This window comes from Pristiophorus japonicus, chromosome 19 (assembly GCF_044704955.1).
Source record: "Pristiophorus japonicus isolate sPriJap1 chromosome 19, sPriJap1.hap1, whole genome shotgun sequence".
Classification (NCBI taxonomy): Eukaryota; Metazoa; Chordata; class Chondrichthyes; family Pristiophoridae; genus Pristiophorus; species Pristiophorus japonicus.
This window is the reverse complement of record NC_091995.1, coordinates 36,677,762-36,705,162: the sequence shown is the minus strand read 5'-3', so window position 1 is coordinate 36,705,162 and position 27,401 is coordinate 36,677,762. Positions and strand designations below refer to the sequence as shown.

Here is a 27,401-nt window from a genome sequence, read left to right as displayed (position 1 = left end):
CGACAACAATTGTACATTCCTGTCTGGCATCAAAATAAAAAAGCGAAGGTGGCTCAACCGTGGCTATCAAGGGAAATCAGGAATAGTATTAAAGCCAAGGAAGTGGCATACAAATTGGCTAGAAATAGCAGTGAACCTGGAAACTGGGAGAAATTTAGAACTCAGCAGAGGAGGACAAAGGGTTTGATTAGGGCAGAGAAAATGGAATACGAGAAGAAGCTTGCAGGTAACATTAAGACGGATTGCAAAAGTTTCTACAGATATGTAAAGAGAAAAAGGTTAGTAAAGACAAACGTAGGACCCCTGCAGTCAGAATCAGGGGAAGTCATAACGGGGAACAAAGAAATGGCAGACCAATTGAACAAGTACTTTGGTTCGGTATTCACTAAGGAGGACACAAACAACCTTCCGGATATAAAAGGGGTCAGAGGGTCTAGTAAGGAGGAGGAACTGAGGGAAATCCTTATACGTCAGGAAATTGTGTTGGGGAAATTGATGGGATTGAAGGCCGATAAATCCCCAGGGCCTGATGGACTGCATCCCAGAGTACTTAAGGACGTGGCCTTGGAAATAGTGGATGCATTGACAGTCATTTTCCAACATTCCATTGATTCTGGATCAGTTCCTATCGAGTGGAGGGTAGCCAATGTAACACCACTTTTTAAAAAAGGAGGGAGAGAAAAGAGGGAATTATAGACCGGTCAGCCTGACATCGGTAGTGGGTAAGATGATGGAATCAATTATTAACGATGTCATAGCAGTGCATTTGGAAAGAGCTGACATGATAGGTCCAAGTCAGCATGGATTTGTGAAAGGGAAATCATGCTTGACAAATCTTCTGGAATTTTTTGAGGATGTTTCCAGTAGAGTGGACAAGGGAGAACCAGTTGATGTGGTATATTTGGACTTTCAGAAGGCTTCGACAAGCTTCCACACAAGAGATTAATCTGCAAAGTTAAAGCACATGGGATTGGGGGTAGTGTGCTGACGTGGATTGAGAACTGCTTGTCAGACAGGAAGCAAGGAGTAGGAGTAAATGGGTACTTTTCAGAATGGCAGGCAGTGACTAGTGGGGTACCGCAAGGTTCTGTGCTGGGGCCCCAGCTGTTTACATTGTACATTAATGATTTAGACGAGGGGATTAAATGTTGTATCTCCAAATTTGCGGATGACACTAAGTTGGGTGGCAGTGTGAGCTGTGAGGAGGATGCTATGAGGCTGCAGAGCGACTTGGATAGGTTAGGTGAGTGGGCAAATGCATGGCAGATGAAGTATAATGTGGATAAATGTGAGGTTGTCCACTTTGGTGGTAAAAACAGAGAGACAGACTATTATCTGAATGGTGACAGATTAGGAAAAGGGGAGATGCAACGAGACCTGGGTGTCATGGTACATCAGTCATTGAAGGTTGGCATGCAGGTACAGCAGGCGGTTAAGAAAGCAAATGGCATGTTGGCCTTCATAGCGAGGGGATTTGAGTACAGGGGCAGGGAGGTGTTGTTACAGTTGTACAGGGCCTTGGTGAGGCCACACCTGGAGTATTGTGTACAGTTTTGGTCTCCTAACTTGAGGAAGGACATTCTTGTTATTGAGGGAGTGCAGCGAAGGTTCAGCAGACTGATTCCCGGCATGGCGGGACTGACCTATCAAGAAAGACTAAATCAACTGGGCTTGTATTCACTGGAGTTCAGAAGAATGAGAGGGGACCTCATAGAAACGTTTAAAATTCTGATGGGTTTAGACAGGTTAGATGCAGGAAGAATGTTCCCAATGTTGGGGAAGTCCAGAACCAGGGGTCACAGTCTAAGGATAAGGGGTAAGCCATTTAGGACCGAGATGAGGAGAAATTTCTTCACCCAGAGAGTGGTGAACCTGTGGAATTCTCTACCACAGAAAGTTGTTGAGGCCAATTCACTAAATATATTCAAAAAGGAGTTAGATGCAGTCCTTACTACTAGGGGGATCAAGGGGTATGGCGAGAAAGCAGGAATGGGGTACTGAAGTTACATGTTCAGCCATGAACTCATTGAATGGCGGTGCAGGCTAGAAGGGTCGAATGGCCTACTCCTGCACCTATTTTCTATGTTTCTATGTTAATATAGTTCAAAGGAAAGGAAAATCCAGCGCTGTGTATAATGGGAGGCTGATCTGCTACCGGCGATTTTACTTACCTATGGTCAGAAATAAAGATAAGGGTCTCAAATGTTCTGTGCCTGTCACAATCAGTCCATCTTCAAGACGCACTGCAGCAACTCGCCAAGGCTCCTTCGGCAGCATCTCGCAAACTCGCGACCTCTACCACCTCGAAGGACAAGGGCAGCAGGCGCATGGGAACACCATCACCTCCACGTTCCCCTCCAAGTCACACACCATCCTGACTTGGAAATATATCGGCCATTCCTTTATCGTCGCCAGGTCAAAATCCTGGAACTCCCTCCCTAACAGCACTGCGGGAGCACCTTCACCACACGGACTGCAGCGGTTCAAGAAGGCAGCTCACCACCACATCCCCAGAACAAATAACAAAAAAAACACAATCCAGGTTCACTCAGTAGCTGCAGTTTCGAAGGTGCAGTATGTCTGATTTTAACCTTCCTTTCTGAGATAGTAATCATCATCATCATCATCATCAGAGGCAGTCCCTCGGAATCAAGGAGGATTTGCTTCCACTCCCAAAGTGAGTTGTCTGGTGGCTGAACAGTCCGATACGAGAGCCACAGACCCTGTTACAGGTGGGACAGACATTCGTCGGGGGAAGGGCTCGGTAGGGCTGGTTTGCCGCGCGCTCCTTCAGCTGCCTGCGCTTGGCCTTTTCATGCTCTTTGCGTCGAGACTTAAAGAGCTCAACGCCCTCCCGGATGGACTTCCTCCACCTTGGGCGGTCTGCGGCCAGGGTCTCCCAGGTGTCAGTGATGATGTCGCACTTTACCAGGGAGGCTTTGAGGGTGTCCTTATAACGTTTCCACTGTCCTCCTTTGGCTCGTTTACCATGAAGGAGCTCCGCATAAAGCATTTGCTTAACGAGTCTCATATCTGACATGCGAACTATGTGGTCTGCCCAGCGAGGCTGATCGAGTGTGGTCAGTGCTTCAACACTGGAGATGTTAGCCTGGTCGAGGACACTGATGCTGGTGCGCCTGTCCTCCCAGGAGATTAGCAGGATCTTGCGGAGACACCGTTGGTGATATATCTCCAGCGACTTGAGGTGCCTTCTGTACATCGTTCATGCCTCAGACCCATACAGGAGGGCGGGTATTACTACAGCCCTGTAGACCATGAGTTTGATGGTAGATTTGAGGGCCAGATCTTCAAACACTCTTTTCCGCAGGCGGCCGAAGGCTGCGCTGGCGCACTGGAGGCGATGCTGAATCTCCGCATCAATGTCTGCTTTTGTTGATAAGAGGCTCCCGAGATATGGGAAATGGTCCACGTTGTCCAGGGCCGCGCCGTGGATCTTAATGATTGGAGGGCAGTGCTGTGCGGCGACGACAGCCTGGTGAACGACCTTTGTCTTACGGATGTCAAGCGTAAGGCCCATGCTTTCATATGCCTCAGTGAATACATTGACTATATCCTGAAGTTCAGCCTAAGATGCTGAAGATGAATGCCCACAGCACTTGGTCTGCCCTCCAGGCCTCTATAACCAATGCCTGTGAAGAGACACTTGGTCACTCAACCAGAAAACATCAGGACTGGTTTGATAAAAATGATCAGAAGATCGAAGAACTAATAGATCACAAGCGCAAAGCATTTCTGAGCCTCAGGCAACAGCCCAAAGCAGGAGCTGCAAAACAACATTACAGACGGCTCAAGGCTCAGGTCCAACAAAAAACTTGGGATCTAAAGAACAGGTGGTGGATGGAGAAAGCATAGGAGATACAACTGGCCGACAGTCATGATATGCGAGTATTCTTCACTGCAGTCAAGGCCACCTACGGTCCAAACTCCCAAGGCCCCACCCCACTCCTGGCTAAGAACGAGGAAACATTCATCAAGGACACCCAGGCTATCAGGGCCCGATGGAAGGAGCACTTTGAAGATCTCCTCAATCGAGACTCTGCCTTTTACTCGAGTATTCTCGATTCCATCCCGCAGCATGCCACCCATCCCAACTCAGTGAACCCCTCCAACGTTGGACGAGGTTGGCAAAGCCATGAAACAGCTTAAGAATAACAAGGCTACGGGTGAGGATGGAATCCCTGCTGAGGCGCGAAAATATGGCGGAGAGGCGCTGTTGGCTCAGATACATGACCTCATCTCTCTCATCTGGAGGGAGGAGTGCATGCCGGGAGATCTCAGAGATGCAATGATTGTGACCATTTTTAAATGGGGGACAAGTCCGACTGCGTCAACTACAGGGGAATCTCCCTGCTTTCAGCCACTGGGAAAGTTGTCGCTCGAGTTCTCCTCAATCGTCTTCTTTTTGTGGCCGAGGAGCTCCTCCCGGAATCACAATGCGGATTTCGTCCCCTACGGAGCACAACAGACACGATGGCATGCAGGCCGTGATCCTTCCCAACAGATCCATTACAGACCCAATCCACATCTGGACCGGGGTCAAACAGGGCTGCGTTATCGCTCCAACTCTCTTCTCAATCTTCCTTGCCACCATGCTCCACCTCACAATCAACAAGCTCCCCGCTGGAGTGGAACTAAACTACAGAACCAGTGGGAAGCTGTTTAACCTACGCCGCCTCCAGGCCAGGTCCAAGATCACCCCAACCTCTGTCACTGAACTGCAGTATGCGGACGATGCCTGCATCTGTGCACATTCAGAGATAGTGAACTCCAACTGTAACAAACAACTCAAATGGATTGTTCACCAGGCATGGTTTTTCATTGTGCGAAACTAACAGCCTGCAGAGTATGGTGACTGTAATGTCTCTGCACCTTGTTACAAACTCACACGAAACATAGAAACTTAGAAACATAGAAAATAGGTGCAGGAGTAGGCCATTCGGCCCTTGTAGCCTGCACCGCCATTCAATGAGTTCATGGCTGAACATGCAACTTCAGTACCCCATTCCTGCTTTCTCGCCATACCCCTTGATCCCCCGAGTAGTAAGGACTTCAAATAACTCCTTTTTGAATATATTTAGTGAATTGGCCTCAACAACTTTCTGTGGTAGAGAATTCCACAGGTTCACCACTCTCTGGGTGAAGAAGTTCTTCCTCATCTTGGTCCTAAATGGCTTACCACTTATCCTTAAACTGTGTCCCCTGGTTCTGGACTTCCCCAACATTGGGAACATTCTTCCTGCATCTAAGCTGTCTAACCCCGTCAGAATTTTAAAGGTTTCTATGAGGTCCCCTCTCATTCTTCAGAACTCGAGTGAATATAAGCCCAGTTGACCCAGTCTTTCTTGATGGGTAAGTCCCGCCATCCCGGGAATCAGTCTGGTGAACCTTCGCTGCACTCCCACAATAGCAAGAATGTCCTTCCTCAGGTTAGGAGACCAAAACTGTACACAATACTCCAGGTGTGGCCTCACCAATGCCCTGTACAACTGTAGCAACACCTCCCTGCCCCTGTACTCAAATCCCCTCGCTATGAAGGCCAACATGCCATTTGCTTTCTTAACCGCCTGCTGTACCTGCATGCCAACCTTCAATGACTGATGTACCATGACACCCAGGTCTCGTTGCACCTCCCCTTTTCCTAATCTGTCACCATTCAGATAATAATCTGTCTCTCTCTTTTTACCACCAAAGTGGACAACCTCACATTTATCCACATTATACTTCATCTGCCATGCATTTGCCCACTCACCTAACCTATCCAAGTCGCTCTGCAGCCTCATAGCATCCTCCTTGCAGCTCACACTACCACCCAACTTAGTGTCATCCACAAATTTGGAGATACTACATTTAATCCCCTCGTCTAAATCATTAATGTACAGTGTAAACAGCTGGGGCCCCAGCACAGAACCTTGCGGTACGCCACTAGTCACTGCCTGCCATTCTGAAAAGTCCCCATTTATTCCTACTCTTTGCTTCCTGTCTGACAACCAGTTCTCAATCCATGTCAGCACACTACCCCTAATCCCATGTGTTTTAACTTTGCACATTAATCTCTTGTGTGGGAATTTGTCGAAAGCCTTCTGAAAGTCCAAATATACCACATCAACTGGTTCTCCCTTGTCCACTCTACTGGAAACATCCTCAAAAAATTCCAGAAGATTTGTCAAGCATGATTTCCCTTTCACAAATCCATGCTGACTTGGACCTATCATGTCACCTCTTTCCAAATGCACTGCTATGACATCCTTAATAATTGATTGCATCATTTTACCCACTACCGATGTCAGGCTGACCGGTCTATAATTCCCTCTTTTCTCTCCCTCCTTTTTTAAAAAGTGGTGTTACATTGGCTACCCTCCACTCGATAGGAACTGATCCAGAATCAATGGAATGTTGGAAAATGACTGTCAATGCATCCGCTATTTCCAAGGCCACCTCCTTAAGTACTCTGGGATGCAGTCCATCAGGCCCTGGAGATTTATCGGCCTTCAATCCCATCAATTTCCCCAACACAATTTCCCGACTAATAAGGATTTCCCTCAGTTCCTCCTCCTTACTAGACCCACTGACCCCTTTTATATCCGGAAGGTTGTTTGTGTCCTCCTTAGTGAATACCGAACCAAAGTACTTGTTCAATTGGTCTGCCATTTCTTTGTTCCCCGTTATGACGTCCCCTGATTCTGACTGCAGGGGACCTACATTTGTCTTTACTAACCTTTTTCTCTTTACATATTTATAGAAACTTTTGCAATCCGTCTTAATGTTCCCTGCAAGCTTCTCTTAATGTTCCCTGCAAGCTTCTTCTCGTACTCCATTTTCCCTGCCCTAATCAAACCCTTTGTCCTCCTCTGCTGAGTTCTAAATTTCTACCAATCCCCGGGTTCGCTGCTAATTCTGGCCAATTTGTATGCCACTTCCTTGGCTTTAATACTATTCCTGATTTCCCTTGATAGCCACGGTTGAGCCACCCTCCCTTTTTTATTTTTACGCCAGACAGGAATGTACAATTGTTGTAGTTCATCCATGCGGTCTCTAAATGTCTGCCATTGCCATCCACAGTCAACCCCTCAAGTATCATTTGCCAATCTATCCCAGCTAATTCACGCCTCATACCTTCAAAGTTAGCCGCCTTTAATTTCTGGACCATGGTCTCTGAATTAACTGTTTCATTCTCCATCCTAATGCAGAATTCCACCATATTATGGTCACTCTTCCCCAAGGGGCCTCGCACAATGAGATTGCTAATTAATCCTCTCTCATTACACAACACCCAGTCTAAGATGGCCTCCACCCTAGTTGGTTCCTCGACATATTGGTCTAGAAAACCATCCCTTATGCACTCCAGGAAATTCTCCTCCACCGTATTGCTTCCAGTTTGGTTAGCCCAATCTATGTGCATATTAAAGTCACCCATTATAACTGCTGCACCTTTATTGCATGCACCCCTAATTTCCTGTTTGATGCCCTCCCCAACATCACTACTACTGTTTGGAGGTCTGTGCACAACTCCCACTAACGTTTTTTGCCCTTTGGTGTTCGGCTGCTCTACCCATATAGATTCCACATCATCCAAGCTAATGTCCTTCCTAACTATTGCATTAATCTCCTCCTTAACCAGAAATGCTACCCCATCTGCTTTTCCTTTTATTCTATCCTTCCTGAATGTTGAATATCCCTGGATGTTGAGTTCCCAGCCCTGATCATCCTGGAGCCACGTCTCTGTAATCCCAATCACATCATATTTGTTAACATCTATTTGCACAGTTCATTAATCCACCTTATTATGGATACTCCTTGCATTAAGACACAACGCCTTCAGGCTTGTTTTTTTAACGCCCTTTGTCCTTTTAGAATTTTGGTGTCCAGTGGCCCTTTTTGTTTTTTGCCTTGGGTTTCTCTGCCCTCCACTTTTCCTCATCTCCTTTCTGTCTTATGCTTTTGTCTCCTTTTTGTTTCCCTCTGTCTCCCTGCATTGGTTCCCATCCCCCTGCCATATTAGTTTAACTCCTCCCCAACAGCACTAGCAAACACTCCCCCTAGGACATTGGTTCCGGTCCTGCCCAGGTGCAGACCGTCCGGTTTGTACTGGTCCCACCTCTCCCAGAACCGGTTCCAATGCCCCAGGAATTTGAATCCCTCCCTGCTGCACCACTGCTCAAGCCACGTATTCATCTGAGCTATCCTGCGATTCCTACTCTGACGAGGCATGTATATATCAGACACGGTCAGTCTGTGACCTTCACTTTATTCCCAGGGCCAAGGAGTGCTGACCCTTGGTTGGACCTTCCTTTTTATGCCTGGAAACCCAGGTGAGGAGTGTCTCCCGCAAGCTCACCCCCTGTGGTCAGGGTGTGCATTTCAAGGGTAGAGGTACAGTGTGCATGAGTTACAGTTACATAACTATTGTCATTGCAAGATGGTGAAATACATGACATCACCTCCCGCCTTGAGTCTTTTTAGTTTTAGAGGTTAAGTCTTTCAGGTGGTCGACGCTCTCTCGTGGAGCGCCGCAGTTGTGGCTCTGGTGGCTGAACCTCAGCTCGCGTCTCTGTCTTGAGGTGATTCCGGCCTGTCCGGGCTGGCCGCAGGGACTGTGCATGCTCAGGGCTGTCTTTGTTGCTCGTACGCTGGCAGTGGTGTGGGTGCTATCTCATCATGTTCTTCTTCCGGTTCCTCCGTGTCTATGCTGAACCTTGACTTTACTTGGTCCAAGTGTTTGCGGCATATCTGCCCATTGTTTAGTCTGGCCACCATGACCCTGTTTCCTTCCTTGCCAATTACGGTGCCCTCAAGCCATTTGGGTCCCAAAGCATAAATACCGGGTCATCTATTTCTCTACACCTCCTCCTTGAGCCTCGATCATGGAGCTCGGTTTGGGACTGGCGCTTGCCCTCAACAATGTCTGCCAGGGCTGGGTGAATGAGGGACAGCCGCGTATTGAGCGTGCGTTTCATGAGGAGTTCCGCTGGCGGGACTCCCGTGAGCGAGTGCGGCCGGGACCTGTAGGCCAGCAGGAGGCACGATAGGCGGTACTGAAGGGAGGGTCCTTGGATGCATAGCATGCCCTGCTTTATGACTTGGACCGCCCGTTCCACCTGGCCATGAGAAGCCAGCTTATACGGCAATGTCCGGACGTGCTTGATCCCATTGCACGACTTAAACTCCTGGAATTCATGGCTGGTAAAACACGGGCCATTGTCGCTGACCAGGATGTCCGGCAAGCCGTGGGTCGTGAAAACCGTACGCAGACTCTCCACAGTGATGGATGTCGTGCACGAGTTCAATATGATGCACTCGATCCACTTCGAGTATGCATCGACTACGATCAAGAACATTTTCCCCATGAACGAGCCCGCATAGTCTACGTGAATACGTGACCATGGCCTGGTGGGCCAAGGCCATGGGCTGAGTGGAGCCTCCCTGCGAACACAGTGTTCCAGGTCTGAGTCAATCCCTGGCTACCATACATGTGACCGGGCAATGACCTTCATCACCACGATGCCAGGGTGCTTGCTGTTGAGTTCCCTGATGAACGCTTCCCTTCCTTTCTGGGGCATGACTACCCGGCTACCCCACAACAGGCAGTCAGCTTGGATGGAGAGTTCATCCATCCGTCTCTGAAACAGCCTGACTTCTTCAGGGCATGCCCTGTGTGCGGGCGCCCAATCCCCAGTCAGGACACATTTCTTTATCATGGATAGGAGGGGGTCCCTGTTGGTCCAGAGTTTAATCTGTCGGGCTGTGATGGGGGAGCCCGCGTGTCAAAAGCCTCAACGGTCATGACAATCTCGACGCTCTGCTCCGACGACCCCTCGGTGGTGGCCAGTGGGAGCCTGCTAAGCGCGTCAGCGCAATTTTTGGTGCCTGGCTTGTGCCGTATGGTGTCGTCATATGCAGCCAGTGTGAGGGCCCATCGCTGTATGCGAACTGACGCGTTAGTGTTGACAGCCTTGCTGTCGAACAACAGGGATGTTAACGGCTTGTGGTCCGAATCTAGCTCGAACTGTCGGCTGAAAAGGTACTGGTGCATCTTTTTCACACCGTACACACCGGCAAATGCCTCCTTCTCAACCATGCTGTATCCACGCTCTGCCTGGGAGAGCGACCTGGAGGCGTAAGTCACCGGTTGGAGTCGGCCGTCATTGTTACCCTGCTGCAATACACACCCAACCCCATAGGATGACGCATCGCATGTTAAAACCAGTTGTTTACAGGGGTCATACAAAGTCAACAGTTTGTTGGAACACAGCAGGTTCCTCGCCTTATTGAAAGCCCATTCTTGACAATCCCCCCAAAACCATTCACAACCTTTACAGAGGTGCATGTGTAACGGCTCCAACAATGTGCTTAAGTTCGGCAGAAAGTTCCAAAAATAGTTCAAACGTCCCAGGAATGATCGCAACTCGGACGTGTTGCCGGGCCTGGGCGCCCGGCGAATCACCTCAATTTTTGATTCAGTGGGCCGGATCCCGTCTGCGGCAACCCTTCTGCCCAGGAACTCGACCTCTGGGGCCAAAAACACACACTTGGCCTTTTTGAGCCGCAAGCCTACCCGATCCAATCGGCGTAGCACCTCCTCCAGGTTGTGGAGGTGTTACTCGGTGTCTCGATCCGTTATAAGGATGTCATCTTGGAATACGACCGTTCCAGGGATGGACTTGAGCAAGCTTTCCATGTTTCGCTGAAAGATAGCCGCTGCCGACCGAATGCCAAACGGGCACCTGTTGTAGACAAATAATCATTTGTGCGTTGTGATGGTGGTCAGAAGCTTGGAATCTTCCGCCAGTTCCTGAGTCATGTAGGCCGAAGTGAGGTCCAACTTCGTGAACAGCTTTCCACCTGCCAGCGTGGCAAAGAGGTCCTCCGCTCTCGGGAGTGGGTATTGGTCTTGCAGCGACACTCGGTTGATGGTGGCTTTGTAGTCGCCACAAATCCTAACCGAGCCATCTGCTTTGAGGACGGGAATGATGGGACTTGCCCAGTCGCTGAATTTAATGGCCGAAATTATGCCCTCTCTGAGCAGCCTGTCCAGTTCACTTTCAATTTTCTCACGCACCACATACGGCACCGCTCTGGCTTTGTGGTGCACTGGTCTGGCGTCCGGAGTGATGCGTATCACTACTTTAGTCCCCTTGAACATACCGACACCCGGTTGAAACAGCGACTCAAATTTTTGCAAGACCTGCGAGCATGAACTTCGCTCCACGGATGAAATGATGTGCACATCCCCCCATTTGCAATTCATCTCAGCTAGCCAACTCCTCCCCAAAAGTGCGGGGCTCTTTCCCGGAACGATCCAGAGTGGCAGCCGGTTCTGTAATCCATTATGCGTTACCACCAAGTTTGCACTGCCCAGCACTGGGATGATCTCTTTAGTGTACGTACGTAGCTGCGTCTCAATGCGTTCCAGTTTGGGCCTGCTAGCTCTGTGTGGCCATAGTCTCTCAAACTGTTGGGCGCTCTTGAGAGACTGGCTAGCTCCCGTATCCAGCTCCATGTGCACCGGGATGCCATTCAGTAAAACTTTCATCATCATGGGTGACGTTTTAGTGTATGAGCTGTGGACGTCAGCCACATGAACTCTCTGAACTTCCGCATCCATGGTTGTTCCCCAGGCCTCATCCTGCATTCTAGACCCCTCGTCTGGTTCCACTGTCTGGCAGACTAGCCTCGCTACTGCCTTTTTGCACATCCTGGCCAAGTGTCCACTGACATTACAAATCCTACAGGTGTAAAGCTGGAACCTGCAGCTTTTGGCAATGTGTCTACCCCCACACCTCCAGCATGAGCTGAGATTGCTGTTAACAAAAGGACTATTCCCAGGCATTCCTCTCTGATGGCCCGTTTGGCTGTTTCTAAGCACTCTGAATGGTCCCATCACGGAATGCATTGTTCCTCGTGATGGTGTGAATTGCCAATCCCCTTTCCATTGTCCCTGTTGCGGGCCCACCCTGGACTTGTTGCTGCCTGGGCGGTGTCGAATTGCCCTTGCCTGCCTGCGGGGTTCTGTATCACTTTTACAACATTAGCTCCCTGGTTCATCGCAACGTTAAAACCAGGCCTGCGTGCGTAAATGAGCTTGGTCTCCTCTTCCCCTGCCATAAAGTCTGCGCTATCAATGCAGCCCCTTCTAAAGTCAGGTCCTTGGTCTTTATAAGCTTCCTGAAAATGCCGGCATGATTAATGCCCTCGATAAAAAAGTCCCTTAACATCTTCCCCCTGCAGGCATCGGAGAACTTACAGAGACTGGCCAAACGCCGCAGTTCCGCCACGAAGTCCGAGACGTTTTGACCCTCCTGACGCCGGTGAGAGTAGAACCGGTGCCGGGCCATGTGTACGCTACTTGCCGGCTTGAGATGCTCACTGATCAGCTGGCTGAGCCCTTCGAAAGACTTGTCCACTGGCTTTTTGCGTGTGAGCAGGTCTTTCATCAGCGCATACGTCTGTGGACCACAGCTGGTCAGTAGATGCGCCCTCCACTTGTCAGCCTCTGTCTCTTCCAGCCAGTCCTTTGTGACAAAACTCTGCTGGAGTTTTTCCACAAAGTCGTCCCAGTACTCACCCACACAGTAGCATTCATCTGTGCCACCAGTAGCCATCCACGTGGTTCAGTGATTCCCATTTCTCATCGCCAGATGTAGTGTCTCTGCACCTTGTTACAAACTCACACGAGGCATGTATATATCAGACACCGTCACTCTATTCCCAGAACCAAAGAGTGCTGACCCTGGGTGGGACCTCCCCTTTTATACGTGGAAACCCAGGTGAGGAGTGTCTCCCGCAAGCTCACCCCCTGTGGTCAGGGTGTGCATTTCAAGGGTACAGGTACAGTGTGCATGAGTTACAGTTACATAACTATTGTCATTGCAAGATGGTGAAATATATGGTAGTGACGACGGAAACTCGTCTGAGAGGTTTGTAGGGCACAGGATGGATAAGCCCACTGCTAGACTTTAATGTAGGCAAAAGGGAGAATAGAAGCTGAATCCAAAAATGATGCTGCTTATTGATGGTCATTGATGCACACGGGAAACGCGATTATCTAAAGGTACAATTGCAGGTATGTTCTGTCCCTTCCACCATCCAGGTATGTTCTGTCACTACCACAATCCAGGTATGTTCTGTCACTACCACAATCCAGGTATGTTCTGTCCCTTCCACAATCCAGGTATGTTCTGTCCCTTCCACAATCCAGGTATGTTCTGTCACTACCACAATCCAGGTATGTTCTGTCACTTATCACAATCCAGGTGTGTTCTGTCCCGACCACAATCCAGGTATGTTCCGTCACGATCACAATCCAGGTATATTCTGTCACTTATCACAATCCAGGTGTGTTCTGCCCCAAACACATCCAGGTATGTTCTGTCACTATCACAATCCAGGTGTGTTCTGCCCCAAACACATCCAGGTATGTTCTGTCACTATCACAATCCAGGTGTGTTCTGTCCCTACCACAATCCAGGTATGTTCTGCCCCAAATACATCCAGGTATGTTCTGTCACGATCACAATCCAGGTGTGTTCTGTCCATACCACAATCCAGGTGTGCTCTGTCACTATCACAATCTAGGTTGTCGAAAGGTACAGTTGCAGTATAATTGCAGTATGATATTCCCTGCAGTTGGGAGGACAGAACATGTTGCTGAACAACAACTTTATTCGCTGTTTGATCCGCCTCTATTTGTATTTCAGTAAGCAACTACACCAATCCCTCTCTGAAGCAATGCTGCCAGGATGGAATAACTGAACTTCCAATGAAACGCACCTGTAAAGAACGGGCAAAGAGAGTCGAAGAGGAGGAATGTAGAAAGGTTTTTCTCACTTGCTGCGACTATGGGGTTGAACTGAGGATTCAGCAATCAAAGAAGATGAATGCAGTGGGACGAAGTAAGTGTGTGCTGACTGGGTCAAGGAGTGGAAGCAAGTCGTCTCGATTTCGACGTACTGCCCATGAGGATTTTATCATGCAGATCGCTGTCACTTTTCTTATTCCATTAACAATCACTCAACGACACATGTAAGATATGACCCAGGAAATTTCTACAGCATGGTTTTCCCTGCTATTTTAGCAGAGGTGGGAACAGATTTAAAATAGACCACTTAACGTTTGGGTTGAGGTCTGCAACAGTGGAATGGGATGGTCACGTGCGAAGTCGACATCCACTGCTCTCCTTACAGTTATTTTTCAGGTTATGCTTATTCTAGCTAAATAATTGGGGATGAGAAATTGATTCAGTTAAGCAGCAGACAAGTTGCCTGGGTGAGTGTAGCTCTAACAACACTCAAGAAGCTCGACACCATCCAGAACAAAGCAGCCCATTTGATCAGCACCCCATCCACCACCTTAAACAGTCACTCCCTCCACCACCGGCGCACCGTGGCTGCAGTGTGTACCATCTACAAGATGCACTGCAGTAACTCGCCAAGGCTTCTTCGCCAGCACCTCCCAAACCCGTGACCTCTGCCACCTAAAAGGTCAAGGGCAGCAGGCTTTTGGGAACACCATCAATTCCAAGTTCCCCGCCAAGTCACACACCATCCTGACTTAGAAATATATCGCCGTTCCTTCATCGTCACTGGGTCAAAATCCTGGAACTCCCTCCCTAACAGCGCTGTGTGAGCACCTTCATCACACGGCCTGCAGCGGTTCAAGAAGGCAGCTCACCACCACCTTCTCAAGCGGCAATTGGGGATGGGCAATAAATGCTAGCCTTGGTGCCTTTTTGGTGCAATTCTAGGTGCATTTTGATTTCGGAGAATATATTTAATGCATGCTTTTTAGAAATACAATTGTACAGCTCTTATTTCACGATCACTAAAACTAACATGTTTGAACCATTTTCAGGAATTTGAAATCAGGACACTAATCCTTTTTCCTTCTTTAGCTGGGGGAAACGACGCTGGTGACTTTTTTGACGAGAGCTTTCTCCGTATTCGTAGCAACTTTCCGCAAAGCTGGCAATGGAGAACGTATTCTAACCTACCTGCAGGGAACAACAGGTAAGGTTACTTCTAATATGTCCTTGCTATACAGTATAAATGCACACGAGGCCCATACTTGAGAGAAAGTCACTCTGTGATCAGTAACCTTTATTCGCCAACACTGAAGTGGAGAAGATGGGTGGACCTGAAAGTCCAGGTTAGGAGTGTCTCCCACAAGTTCACCACCTAGTGGTCAGTGTTCTAACAGTGTACAACTTAGGTCAGTTTATACATGGATTACAATGACAGTAGAATACATGACATCACCTCCCCCGCCAACGTCTTATTGGGATCACAGGTTAAGTCTCTCTGGTGGTTTACGCTCCCTTGTAGAGCGCCTGACTTGGGGCTCCGGTTGTTGGGCGCTGGCCTGAGTGTCTGCTGTTTGCAGTGTCTCAGGCCTGTCCAGGCTGCCCACAGTGACTGGGCTCTCCTCCACTTGGTTCTGGTGTTCGGTCACCTATGGTGGAATGAACTCTATATCGTGTTCTTCCTCTGCTTCTTCTATGGGGTTGCTGAACCTCCTTTTTGTTTGATCCACATGTTTGCGGCAGATTTGTCCATTGGTAAGTTTAACTACCAGAATCCTATTCCCCTCTTTGGCAATCACAGTGCCTGCGAGCCATTTGGGCCCTGCAGGGTCATTGACATCAATACATCGTGCCCTCGCATTCCCGTCGTGGTAGTCACATTGTGACCGGTGCCTGCTCGCAACAATTCCTTTTATGGTGGGATGTATAAGGGATAACCTGGTTTTGAACGTGTTTTTCATTAGCAGCTCTGCGGGTGGAAACCCTGTGAACGAGTGTGGTCGGGATCTATTGGCCAACAGGAGGTATGATAAGCGGCTTTGTAGGGAACGCCCTTGGATTCTGAGCATCCCCTGTTTGATTATCTGCACTGCTCGTTCCGCCTGGCTGTTTGAGGCTGGCTTGAACGGTGCCGTTCTGACATGGTTGATACCATTTCCTGCCATGATGTCCTGGAATTCAACGCTTGTAAAGCACGGGCCAAGATGTCTGGTTGACCATGGATGGCGAACATTGCCCGTAGAAATTTTACCGTGGCAGAGGATGCGCTTGAATTGAAAATGTCACACTCGATCCATTTGGAGTAGGCGTCCACTACAACCAAAAACATTTTTCCCATGAAAGGATCTGCGCAGTCCACATGGATGCGTGACCATGGCTTGGTGGGCCAGGACCAGGGGCTAAGGGGGGCTTCCCTGGGCACATTGCCCAGCTGGGCACATGTGTTGCACCTGCGAACACAAAGTTCCAGGTCGGCATCTATCCCTGGTGACCAAACGTGTGACCTGGCAATTGCCTTCATCATTGCAATGCCCGGGTGCTCAACGTGGAGTTCTCGGATGAACGCCTCTCTGCCCATCTGGGGCATGATTACTCTGTTTCCCCACAGTAGGCAATCGGCCTGAATCGAGAGTTCAACCTTGCGCTTGTGAAATTGTTTAAATTCCTCAGGGCATGCCCTGTACGTGGCTGCCCAGTCCCCATTAAGGACACATTTCTTGATTAAAGACAGTAGCAGGTCTCTGTCCAGAATTTGATCTGACGGGCTGTCACGGGTGAGCCTTCGCTTTCGAAAGCTTCAACAGCCATGACCATCTCAGCAGCATGCTTGGTTGCCCCCTCGGTGGTGACTAGTGGGAGCCTGCTGAGTCCATCGGCGCAGTTTTCAATGCCCGGTCTGTGCCGAATTGTAAAGTCATAGGCGGCTAACGTGAGTGCCAACCTCTGTATGTGGGCCGACGCATTTGCATTTATGGCCTGGTTGTCAGCCAAAAGGGACGTTAGGGGTTTGTGATCTGTCTCCAGCTCAAATTTCCTGCCAAACAGGTACTGGTGCATTTTTACTTACAGCATATACACATGCAAGCGCTTCCTTTTCTACCATCCCGTAGCCCCTTTCTGCCTGTGACAGACTTCTGGAGGCATAAGCTACCGGCTGTAACTGACCCTTGGCATTCACATGCTGCAACACACACCCGACCCCATAGGATGACGCATCGCACGTTAAAACAAGTTTCTTACATGGGTCATATAGCGCTAACAGATTGTTGGAGCATAACAAATTGCATGCTCTGTCAAAAGACCTTTTCTGTATGTCCCCCCCAGACCCATTCGCGACCTTTGCATAGGAGCACGTGTAGCGGCTCTAACAGCGTGCTCAATTTGGGAAGAAAGTTACCAAAATAGTTCAGGAGCCCCAGGAACGAACGCAGCTCCGTCGTGTTACGGGGTCTGGGTGCTCTCTGGATTGCTTCCGTTTTGGATGCAGTAGGTCTGATTCCGTCTACTGCTACCCTCATCCCCAGGAATTCTACCTCTGGAGCTAGGAAGACGCACTTCGCCTTTTTCAGTCGCAGACCTACCCGGTCCAGTCTGCATAGCACCGCCTCCAGGTTGTGGAGGTGTTCTTCAGTATCGCAACCCGTGATGAGGATGTCGTCTTGAAAAACCACCGTATTTGGAATCGACTTGAGGAGACTTTCTATATTTCGTTGAAAGATCGCGGCAGCCGAGCGAATCCCGAACGGACATCTGTTGTACTCAACCCCTTGTGTGTCGTGATGGTGGTCAGCTTCTGCGACTCACTCGCCAGCTCCTGGGTCATGTAAGCTGAGGTCAGGTCCAAATTTGAAAAAAGTTTGCCATAAGATAGCGTCGCAAATAGGTCCTCCATTCTCGGTAGCGGGTACTGGTATTGGAGTGACACCCGATTGATGATGGCCTTGTAATCACCACATATCCTGACCAACCCACCCGCCTTGAGCACCGGCACAATCGGGCTCGCCCAGTCAATGAATTCGACTGGCGAGATGATGCCTTCCCTCAGCATGCGGTCCAATTCGCCTTCTATCTTTTCCCGCATCACGTACGGCACCGCTCTGGCCTTGTGGTGTACTGGCCTGGCATCTGGGTTTATATGAATCACTACCTTGGTCCCCATGAAAGTGCCAATGCCGGGTTGAAATAGTGAGTCAAATTTGTCCAGGACCTGTGAGCATGATATTCGCTCCACAGAAGAAATTGCATTGACATCACCCCATTTCCAGTTCATGACAGCCAGCCAACTCCTCCCCAGCAGTGCGGGACCGTCCCCCGGGACAATCCAGAGTGGCAACCTGTTCTCCGAATCTTTGTGGGTCACGACCGTGGCGCTGCCTAGCACCGGAATGATTTCCTTTGTATATGTCCGTAGCTATGCGTTAATCAGCAATAATTTTGGCCTCCTGGCCTTGGACACCCACAACCTTTCGAACTGTTTGATACTCATCAGGGACTGGCTGGCCCCTGTGTCTAGCTCCATTGATACTGGGATGCCATTGAGGAGCACTTTCATCATTATCGGTGGCGTCCTGGTGTATGAACTGTATATGTGCTCCACATGAACTCCCTGAACTTCAGCTTCCAGCGATATCCCCCAGTGTTCATTTGGCCTCATAGGGCTTATATCGGGCCCGTCCTCCTCTTCCATCAACCTGGCTGCAGGCTTCCTGCACATACATGCCAAGTGATTGCTGATGTTGCAATTTCTGCAGGTATATTGCTGATACCTGCAAGCTCTGTCTGTGCATTTGCCTCCACACCTCCAACATGAGCCGTTGTTGGAAACAAAAGGTCCATTACCAGTCGATTGTCTCTGACTGTCTCTGTAACTGTCCTTAAACGCACCATTGACAGGTGTTGATGGCCCTGTTACTGGCCGCATTGTCCCTTGCGATGGCATGAATCGCCGTTCAGCTAGCCATTGTCTCTGTTGAATTCCCCCTTTGGGTTCGACTACATGCTCGGGCATGTCCGATTGCCCCTGTCTGCCTGGAGAACTGTGGGCCATGTTAACAATGTTGACTTCCTGTCCATTTGTTGCATTTAAACCAAGATTTTTGTCAAACATCATTCTGGTCTCTTCCTCCCCGAGATAAATGTCTGGGCCATCAAAGCTGCCGTTTCCAGGGTCAAGTCTTTGGTCTCAAACAGTTTCCTGAAAACCCCAGCCCTCAATAAAAAAGTCTCGCAGCATCTCCGCTCTGCATGCATCTGGGAACTTACATAGGTTCGCCAGTCGCCTGAGGTCTGCCACGAAGTCTGGGACATTTTGCCCTTCTTGCCGCCGGTGCGTGTAAAACTGGTGTCTCGCCATGTGCATGCTGCTCGCCGGTTTAAAGTGTTCCCCGATCAACTTACTGAGCTCTTCAAAAGTCTTGTCCGCCGGCTTCTCTGGTGCTAGAAGGTCCTTCATCAGGGAGTACGTCCTGGATCCACAAACCGTCAGGAGATGAGCCCTGTGTTTGTCGGCTGAATCCTGTCCCAGCCATTCCTTGGTGATGAAACTTTGCTGTAGTCTCTCAATAAAATCATCCCAATAATCACCAACACAGTACCTCTCGTCTGTGCTGCTCGTGGCCTTGCTCGCGTGGTTTAAATCCCAGTTTCCCGTCGCCAATAATATGTCCTTACTATACAGTGTAAATGCACATGAGGCCCGTACTTGAGAGAAGGTCACTCTGTGACCAGTAACCTTTATTTGCCAGCACTGAAGTGGAGAAGATGGGTGGAGCTTCCCCTTTTATACCTGAAGGTCCAGGTTAGGAGTGTCTCCCACAAGTTCACCACCTAATGGTCAGTGTTCTCACGGTGTACAACTTAGGTCAGTTTATACATGGATTACAATGACAGTAAAATACATGACAACTACTTTCTGCATTACAGTGTGAAGCTCTCACACACACATTCGGGGGAATTTTAACTTGCGTGACAGTGTAAAATGGGCGATATCTATTCAGGCACCCGTTATCTGTGGCTCATGTGTTTATCTATCATTACAACAGTAACTATACTTCTATAAGTTCTCTCTCTCTCCAGTCTCTCCCTTTCTCCCAGTCTCTCTCTCACTCCCTCAGTCTCTCTCTCACTATTTCCCCCAGTCTCTCTCTCTCAGCCCCAGGCTCTGTCTCTCTCCCCCATCTCTCTCCCTCCCTCCCCAGTCTCTCTCTATTTCCCTAGTCTCTCAAGCACTCTTTCCAGTCTCTCTCTCTCTCTCTCCAGACTCTCTCTCTCCCCAGTCTCTCGCTCTCTCTCCCCAGTCTCTCCCTCCCCCTAGTCTCTCTCTCTCCCCAGTCTTTCTCTCTCTCCCCAGTTTCTCTCTCTACCCCCAATTGCTCTTTCTCCACAGTTTATCTCTCTCCCACCAATCTCTCTATCTCTCTCTCCCCCCAGTCTCACACTCTCTCCCCAGTCTCTCTCTCGCTCTCTATCTCCCTATTCTCTCACGCTCTTTCCCCAGTCTCTCTCTCTCTACAGTCTCTCTCTCTCTGCAGTCTCTCTCCCTCTCCCAAGTCTCTCTCTCCCTCCCCAATCTCTTTCTATCTCCCCCGTCTCTCTCTCTCTCTCCACAGTATCTCCCCTTCCCTGTCTCTGTCTCTCTCTCCCCAGGCTCTATCTCCCCCCAGTCTCTCTCTCTCTCTCTCCCCAGTCTCTCTCTCTCTCTCTCTCTCTGCCTCTCTCTCTCTCTCTGCCTCTCTCTCCAGTCTCTCCCTTTCTCTCTTGCCCCAGTCTCTCCCTCTCCCCCCAGCCCCTCTCTCTTCCCAGTCTCTCTCTCTCTCTCTCTCTCTCTATCACCAGTCTATTTTTCTCTCTCCCCAGTCTATCTCTCTCTCTCTATCTACCTAGTCTCTCTCTCTCTACAGTTTCTCTCTCTCTGTCTCATCAGTCTCTCTCTGCAGTCTCTCTTCCTCTCCCAAGGCTCTCTCTCCCTCCCCAATCTCTCTTTCTCTCTCCCCCGCCTCTCTCTCTCCCTCTCTCCGCAGTATCTCTCTCTTCCCTGTCTCTCTCTCCCTCCCCAGTCTCTATCTCTCCCCAGTCTCTCTCTCTCCCCCCAGCCTCTCTCTCTTCCCAGTCTCTCTATCTCTCTCTGTCTCTCTCCCCTCTCTCTCGCTCTCTCTCTCTCTCTCTCTCTCTCTACCAGTCTATTTTTCTCTCCCCCCAGTCTCTCTCTCTCACCGCAATCTCTCTCTCTCTCTCGCTCCACAGTCCCTCTCTCTTTCTCCCCAGTCTTTCTCTCTTTCTCCCCAGTCTCTCTCTCTTTCTCCCCAGTCTCTCTCTCTTTCTCCCCAGTCTCTCTCTCTTTCTCCCCAGTCTCTCTCCCTTTCTCCCCAGTCTCCCTCTCTCTCTCTCTCCAGTTTTCTATAATTCCCTGTTTTCTCTCTCCCTCCTTTTTTAAAAAGTGTGGTTACATTGGCTACCCCCCACTCCATAGGAACTGATCCAGAATCTATGGAATGTTGGAAAATGACTGTCAATGCATCCGCTATTTCCAAGGCCACCTCCTTAAGTACTCTGGGATACAAACCATCGGGCCCTGGGGTTTATCGGCCTTCAATCCCATCAATTTCCCCAACACAATTTCCCGACTAATAAGGATTGCCCTCAGTTCCTCCTCCTTACCAGACCATCTGACCCCTTTTATACCCGGAAGGTTGTTTGTGTCCTCCTAAGTGAGTACTGAACCAAAGTACTTTTTCAATTGGTCTGCCATTTCTTTGTTCCCCGTTATGACTTCCCCTGATTCTGACTGCAAGGAACCTATGTTTGTCTTTACTAATCTTTTTCTCTTTACATATCTATAGAAGCTTTTGCAGTCCGTTTTAATGTTCCCTGCAAGCTTCCTCTCGTACTCTCTTTTCCCTGCCGTAATCACACCCTTTGTCCTCCTCTGCTGAGTTCTAAATTTCCCCCAGTCTCCGGGTTCGCTGCCATTTTTAGCCAATTTGTATGCCACTTCCTTGGCTTTAATACTATCCCTGATTTCCCTTGATAGCCACGGTTGAGCCACCTTCCCTTTTTTATTTTTACGCCAGACAGGGATGTACAATTGTTGTAGTTCATCCATGCGGTGTCAAAATGTCTGCCATTGCCTATCCACTGTCAACCCCTTAAGTATCAGTTGCCAATATATCCTAGCTAATTCACGCCTCATACCTTCAAAGTTACCCTTCTTTAAGTTCTAGACCATGGTCTCTAAATTAACTGTTTCATTCTCCATCCTAATGTAGAATTCCACCATATTATGGTCACTCTTCCCCAAGAGGCCTCGCACAACAAGATTGCTAATTAATCCTCTCTCATTACACAACACCCAGTCTAAGATGGCCTCCCCTCTAGTAGGTTCCTCGACATATTGGTCGAGAAAGCTATCCCTTATGCACTCCAGGAAATCCTCCTCCACCGTATTGCTTCCAGTTTGGTTAGCCCAATCTATATGCATATTAAAGTCACCCATGATAACTGCTGCACCTTTATTGCATGCACCCCTAATTTCCTGTTTGATGCCCACACCAACATCACTACTACTATTTGGAGGTCTGTGCACAACTCCCACTCATGTTTTTTGCCCTTTGGTGTTCTGCAGCTCTACCCATATAGATTCCACATCATCCAAGCTAATGTCCTTCCTAACTATTGCATTAATCTCCTCTTTAACCAGCAATTCTACCCCACCTCCTTTTCCTTTTATTCTATCCTTCCTGAATGTTGAATACCCTTGGATGTTGAGTTCCCAGCCCTGATCATCCTGGAGTCACGTCTCTGTAATCCCAATCACATCATATCTGTTAACATCAATTTGCACAGTTAATTTATCCATCTTATTGCGGATACTCCTTGCATTAAGACACAAAGCCTTCAGGCTTGTTTTTTGAACACCCTTTGTCCTTTTAGAATTATGATGTAGTGTGGCCCTTTTTGTTTCTTGCCTTTGTTTACTCGACCTTCCACTATTGCTTTTTACCTTTCTACCTTCTGTTACTGACTCCATATAGGTTCCCATCCCCCTGCCATATTAGTTTAAACACTCCAGAACTGCATTAGCAAATGTTATCCCTAGTTTACATCAGTTCCAGTCCTGCCCAAGTGAAAACCGTCCCTTTTGTAAAGGTCCCACTTCCCCCAGAACTGTTCCAATGTCCCAGGAATTTGAATCTCTCCTTCTTGCACCACTGCTTAAGCCATGTATTTATTCCAGCTCTCCTGCTCCCTCTACTCTGATTAGCACGTGGCATTGGTAGCAATCCAGAGATTACTACCTTTGAGGTCCTACTTTTTAATCTAACTCCGAGCTCCCTAAATTCAGTTTGTAGGACCTTTTCCCGCTTCTTACCTATATCGTTGGTACCTACTCATACTATGACAACTGGCTGTTCACCCTCCCTCTACAGAATGCTCTGCAGCCGCTCCGAGACATCCTTGACCCTTGCACCAGGGAGGCAACATACCATCCTGGAGTCTCGGTTGCGGCCGCATAAACTCCTATCTATTCCCCTTACAATAGAGTCCCCTATCGCTATAGCTCTCCCATTCTTTTTCCCGCCCTTCTGTGCATGAACCTGGCTGCTGGTGCCTTCCCCTGGTAAGTCACCTCCCCCAACAGTTTCCAAAACGGTATATCTGTTTTGGAGGGAGATGACCGCAGGGGACTCCTGCACTATCTTCCTGCTCTTGTCTTGTCTCTTGGTCACCCATTCATGATCTGTCCTAACCCTTACCTGCGGTGTGACCAACTCACTAAATGTGCTATCCACAACATTCTCAGCATCGCGCATGCTCTAGAGTGAGTCCATCCACAGCTCCAGTGCCATCATGCGATCTGTCAGGAGCTGCAGCTGGACACACTTCCCGCACGCATACCAGTGTCCCTGACTTCCCACATAGCACAGGAGGAGCAAGACATGGGTCCAAACTCTCCTGCCATGACTTAACCCTTAAATTAACTTACTTACTAAAATTTACTTAAACACCAAACAGCTACTTAGTAGTTCGCTGCCAATTAAACCAATCTAAAAGTCAGTCTAAAAGAGGGTTATACTTACCGTTGAACAGCCAACCACTTACCAGCTTGGCTGTGACGTCACCTCTTGATTTTGCACCCCTCTAGCTTTGTCTGCAGTTGGTTGGGCTGGTCTCTGGGCCTCCGTCTCCTCCTCTCACTCTCCTTATCAGATGCTCTAGTGTCAGCACTGGTAGGAAAAACAGGACAAAACAGCACCTGCCACCCCCACTTGCCCGGACTCACCCACTTACCAAACTCACGAATGCCACTCTTTGCTGCTGCACTCCGTGCTCTGCACAAGCTGCCTCTTTTTAAACTGTATCTAGGTCAGATGACTCACTACTGGTCAGTTATTTACAGAACTGGTTTTAACTAGCTGCTAATTGCCTCCTACTGGAGAGTTACCTTGTTTTTCTCTGCCTAAATCTGAAAGATTCCCAACTATTTAACTTTTCCCCTTTAAATTAAACTTCATAGCGAGGGGCTTTGAGTACAGATGCAGGTTGGCATTACTACAGTTGTACAGGGTCTTGGTGAGGCCACACCTGGAGTATTGTGTACAGTTTTGGTCTCCTTACTTGAGGAAGGACATTCTTGCTATTGAGGGAGTGCAGCGAAGGTTCACCAGACTGTTTCTCGGGATGGCGGGACTGACATATCAAGAAAGACTGGTTCAACTGGGCTTGTATTTACTGGAGTTCAGAAGAATGAGAGGGGATCTCTTAGAAACGTTTAAAAATCTGATGGGTTTAGACAGGTTAGATGCAGGAAGAATGATTCCAATGTTGAGGAAGTCCAGAACCAGGGTTCACAGCCTAAGGATAAGGAGTAAGCCATTTAGGACTGAAATGCGAGAAACTTCTTCACCCAGAGAGTAATGAACCTGTGGAATTCTCTACCACAGAAAATTGTTGAGGCCAATTCACTAAATATATTCAAAAAGGAGTTAGATGTAGTCCTTACTACTAGGGGGATCAAGGGGTATGGCGAGAAAGCAGGAATGGGGTACTGAAGTTGCATGTTCAGCCATAAACTCATTGAATGGTGGTGCAGGCTCGAAGGGCCGAATGGCCTACTCCTGTACCTATTTTCTATGTTTTTATATTTCTCTCTCTCCCACCCCCCCCCCCGTCTCTCTCTCTCTCTCTCTCTCTCTCTCTCTCTCTCTCTCTCTCTCTCTCCAGTCTTTCTCTCTCTCTCTCTCTCCAGTCTTTCTCTCTCTCTTCCCAGTCTCTCTCTCTTACTCCCCAGTCTCTCTCTCTCTCTCTCCCTTGTCTCTCTCTCTCTCCCGTCTCTCTCTCTCTCCCCAGGCTCTCTCTCGCTCCCCAGTCTCTCTCTCTCTGTCTTCCCAGTCTCTCTCTCTCTCATCTCTCTCTCTCCCAAGTCTCTCCCCTCTCCAGTCTCTCTCTCTCTCTCTCTCTCTCTCTCTCCTCAATCTCTCTTTCTCCTCAGTCTCTCCCTCCCTCTCTCCCCTGTCTCTTTCTCTCTCCCCAGTCTCTCCCTCTCTCCCCTGTCTCTTTCTCTCTCCCCTGTCTCTTCTCTCTCCCCTGTCTCTTTCTCTCTCCCCTGTCTCTTTCTCTCTCCCCTGTCTCTTTCTCTCTCCCCTGTCTCTTTCTCTCTCCCCTGTCTCTTTCTCTCTCCCCAGTCTCTCCCTCTCGCCCCAGTCTCTCCCTCTCGCCCCAGTCTCTCCCTCTCGCCCCAGTCTCTCCCTCTCTCCCTCTCTCCCCAGTCTCTCTCTCTCTCTCTCTGCCCAGTCTCTCCCTCTCTCCCCAGTCTCTCTCTCTCTCTCTCTGCCCAGTCTCTCTCTCTTCCCAGTTTCTCTCTCTCTATCAATGTTATACTCATATAAAATAATGCACCTAAGTACTGTAGTCAGTGAGTAAGTGTGACCTTAGCTCCTTTATTTAAACTTCAATGTGCTGGTACAGCATGGGAGGCCTGCTTATATACAGTGCTGGGATCCCTTGGGACTCCAACAGATAGGCCCTCTGGTGGCGATATGATACAGGTTGCCAAGGGTTACATGCATAACAATGACAAGTCTCTCTTTCTCCCCAGCCAATCTCTCTCTCGCTCCCCAGTCTCTCACTCTCTCCCCAGTCTCTCTCTCGCTCCCCAGTCTCTCACTCGCTCCCCAGTCTCTCACTCCCTCCCCAGTCTCTCTCACTCTCCTCTCCAGTCACTCTCTCTCTCCTCCCCAGTCTCTCTCTCTCCTCCCCAGACTCTCTCTCTCGCCTCCACAGTCTCTCTCGCGCCCACAGTCTGTATTTCTACAGTCTCTGTCTCTCTCTCTCTCTCCCCAGTCTCTCTCTTTTTCTCCCCAGTCTGTCTCTCTCTCTCTCTCTCTCTCTCCAGTCTTTCTCTCACTCCCCCCAGTCTCTGTCCCTTTCTCCCCAGTCTCTCTCTCTCTCGCCCCCAGTCTCTCTCTCTCTCCCCCAAGTCTCTCTCTCTCTCCCCCAAGTCTCTCTCTCTCCCCCAAGTCTCTCTCTCCCCAGTCTCTCTCTCTCTCCCTAGTCTCTCACTCTCTCTCCCTAGTTTCTCTCTCTCTCTACCCCCAGTCTCTCTCTCTCTCTCTACCCCCAGTCTCTCTCTCTCTCTACCCCCAGTCTCTCTCTCTCTCTCTCCAGTCTTTCTCTCTCTCCGCCCAGTCTTTCTCTCCCTCTCCCGAATATCTCTCTCTCTCTCCCTCATCAGTCTCTCTCTCTCCGCAATCTCTTTCTTTCTCACAAGTCTCTCTCTCTCCCCAGAGTCTCTCTATCCAGTCTCACGCTCTCCCCAGTCTCTCACTCTCTATCTTCCTAGTCTCACACGCTCTCTCTCCAGTCACTCTTTCTCTCTCTCCACTCTCTCTGTCTCCCCTGTCTCTCCTCGTCTCTCTCTCTCTCTCTCTCCAGTCTCTATCTCTCTATCTCTCCGCGATCTCTCTCTCTCCCCAGCCTATCTCTCTCTCTCCCCAGTCTCTCTTTCTCTCTCCCCAGTCTCTCTCTCTCTCTCCCCAGGCTCTCTCTCTCTCCCCAGTCTCTCCCTCTCTCCCCAGTCTCTCCCTCTCTCTTGCTGTCTCCCCAGCCTCTCTCTCCCCAGTCTCTCTCTCGCCCCCCAGTCTTTCTCTTTCTACAGTCTCTGTCCCTCTCTCTCCCCAGTCTCTCTCTCTCTCTCCAGTCTCTCTCTCTCGCCCCAGGCTCTCTCTCCCTCTCTCCCCAGTCTCTCCCTCTTTCCCCAGTCTCTCCCTCTCTCCCCAGTCTCTCCCTCTCTCCCCAGTCTCTTCTCTCTCTCTCTCTCTCTCTCTCTCTCTTTGCCCAGTCTCTCTCTCTATCAATGTTATGCTCATAATAAAGTAATGCACCTGAGTACTATAGTCAGTGAGTAAGTGTGACCATAACCTCTTTATTTAAACTTCAGAGTGCTGGTACAGCATGGGAGGCCTGCTTATATACAGTGCTCCCTTGGGACTCTTAACAGGTAGGCCCTCTGGTGGTGATATGTTACAGGATACCGAGGGTTACATACATAACAATGACTAGTCTCTCTTTGTCTCATCCCAGACTCACT

The 27,401-nt window shown here is 49.2% G+C and overlaps 1 protein-coding gene across 1 annotated transcript in view; it reads left to right on the top strand.

Annotated features, from left to right (window-relative positions):
- The window catches only part of LOC139230173 (complement C4-like), a 192,202-nt gene that overhangs the window by 56,963 nt on the left and 107,838 nt on the right, over window positions 1-27,401 (top strand). The window contains exons 15-16 of the mRNA XM_070862015.1: window positions 13,716-13,910; window positions 14,909-15,023. Coding sequence (XP_070718116.1) covers window positions 13,716-13,910; window positions 14,909-15,023 — 310 coding nt within the window. The remainder of the gene's footprint in view (window positions 1-13,715; window positions 13,911-14,908; window positions 15,024-27,401) is intronic.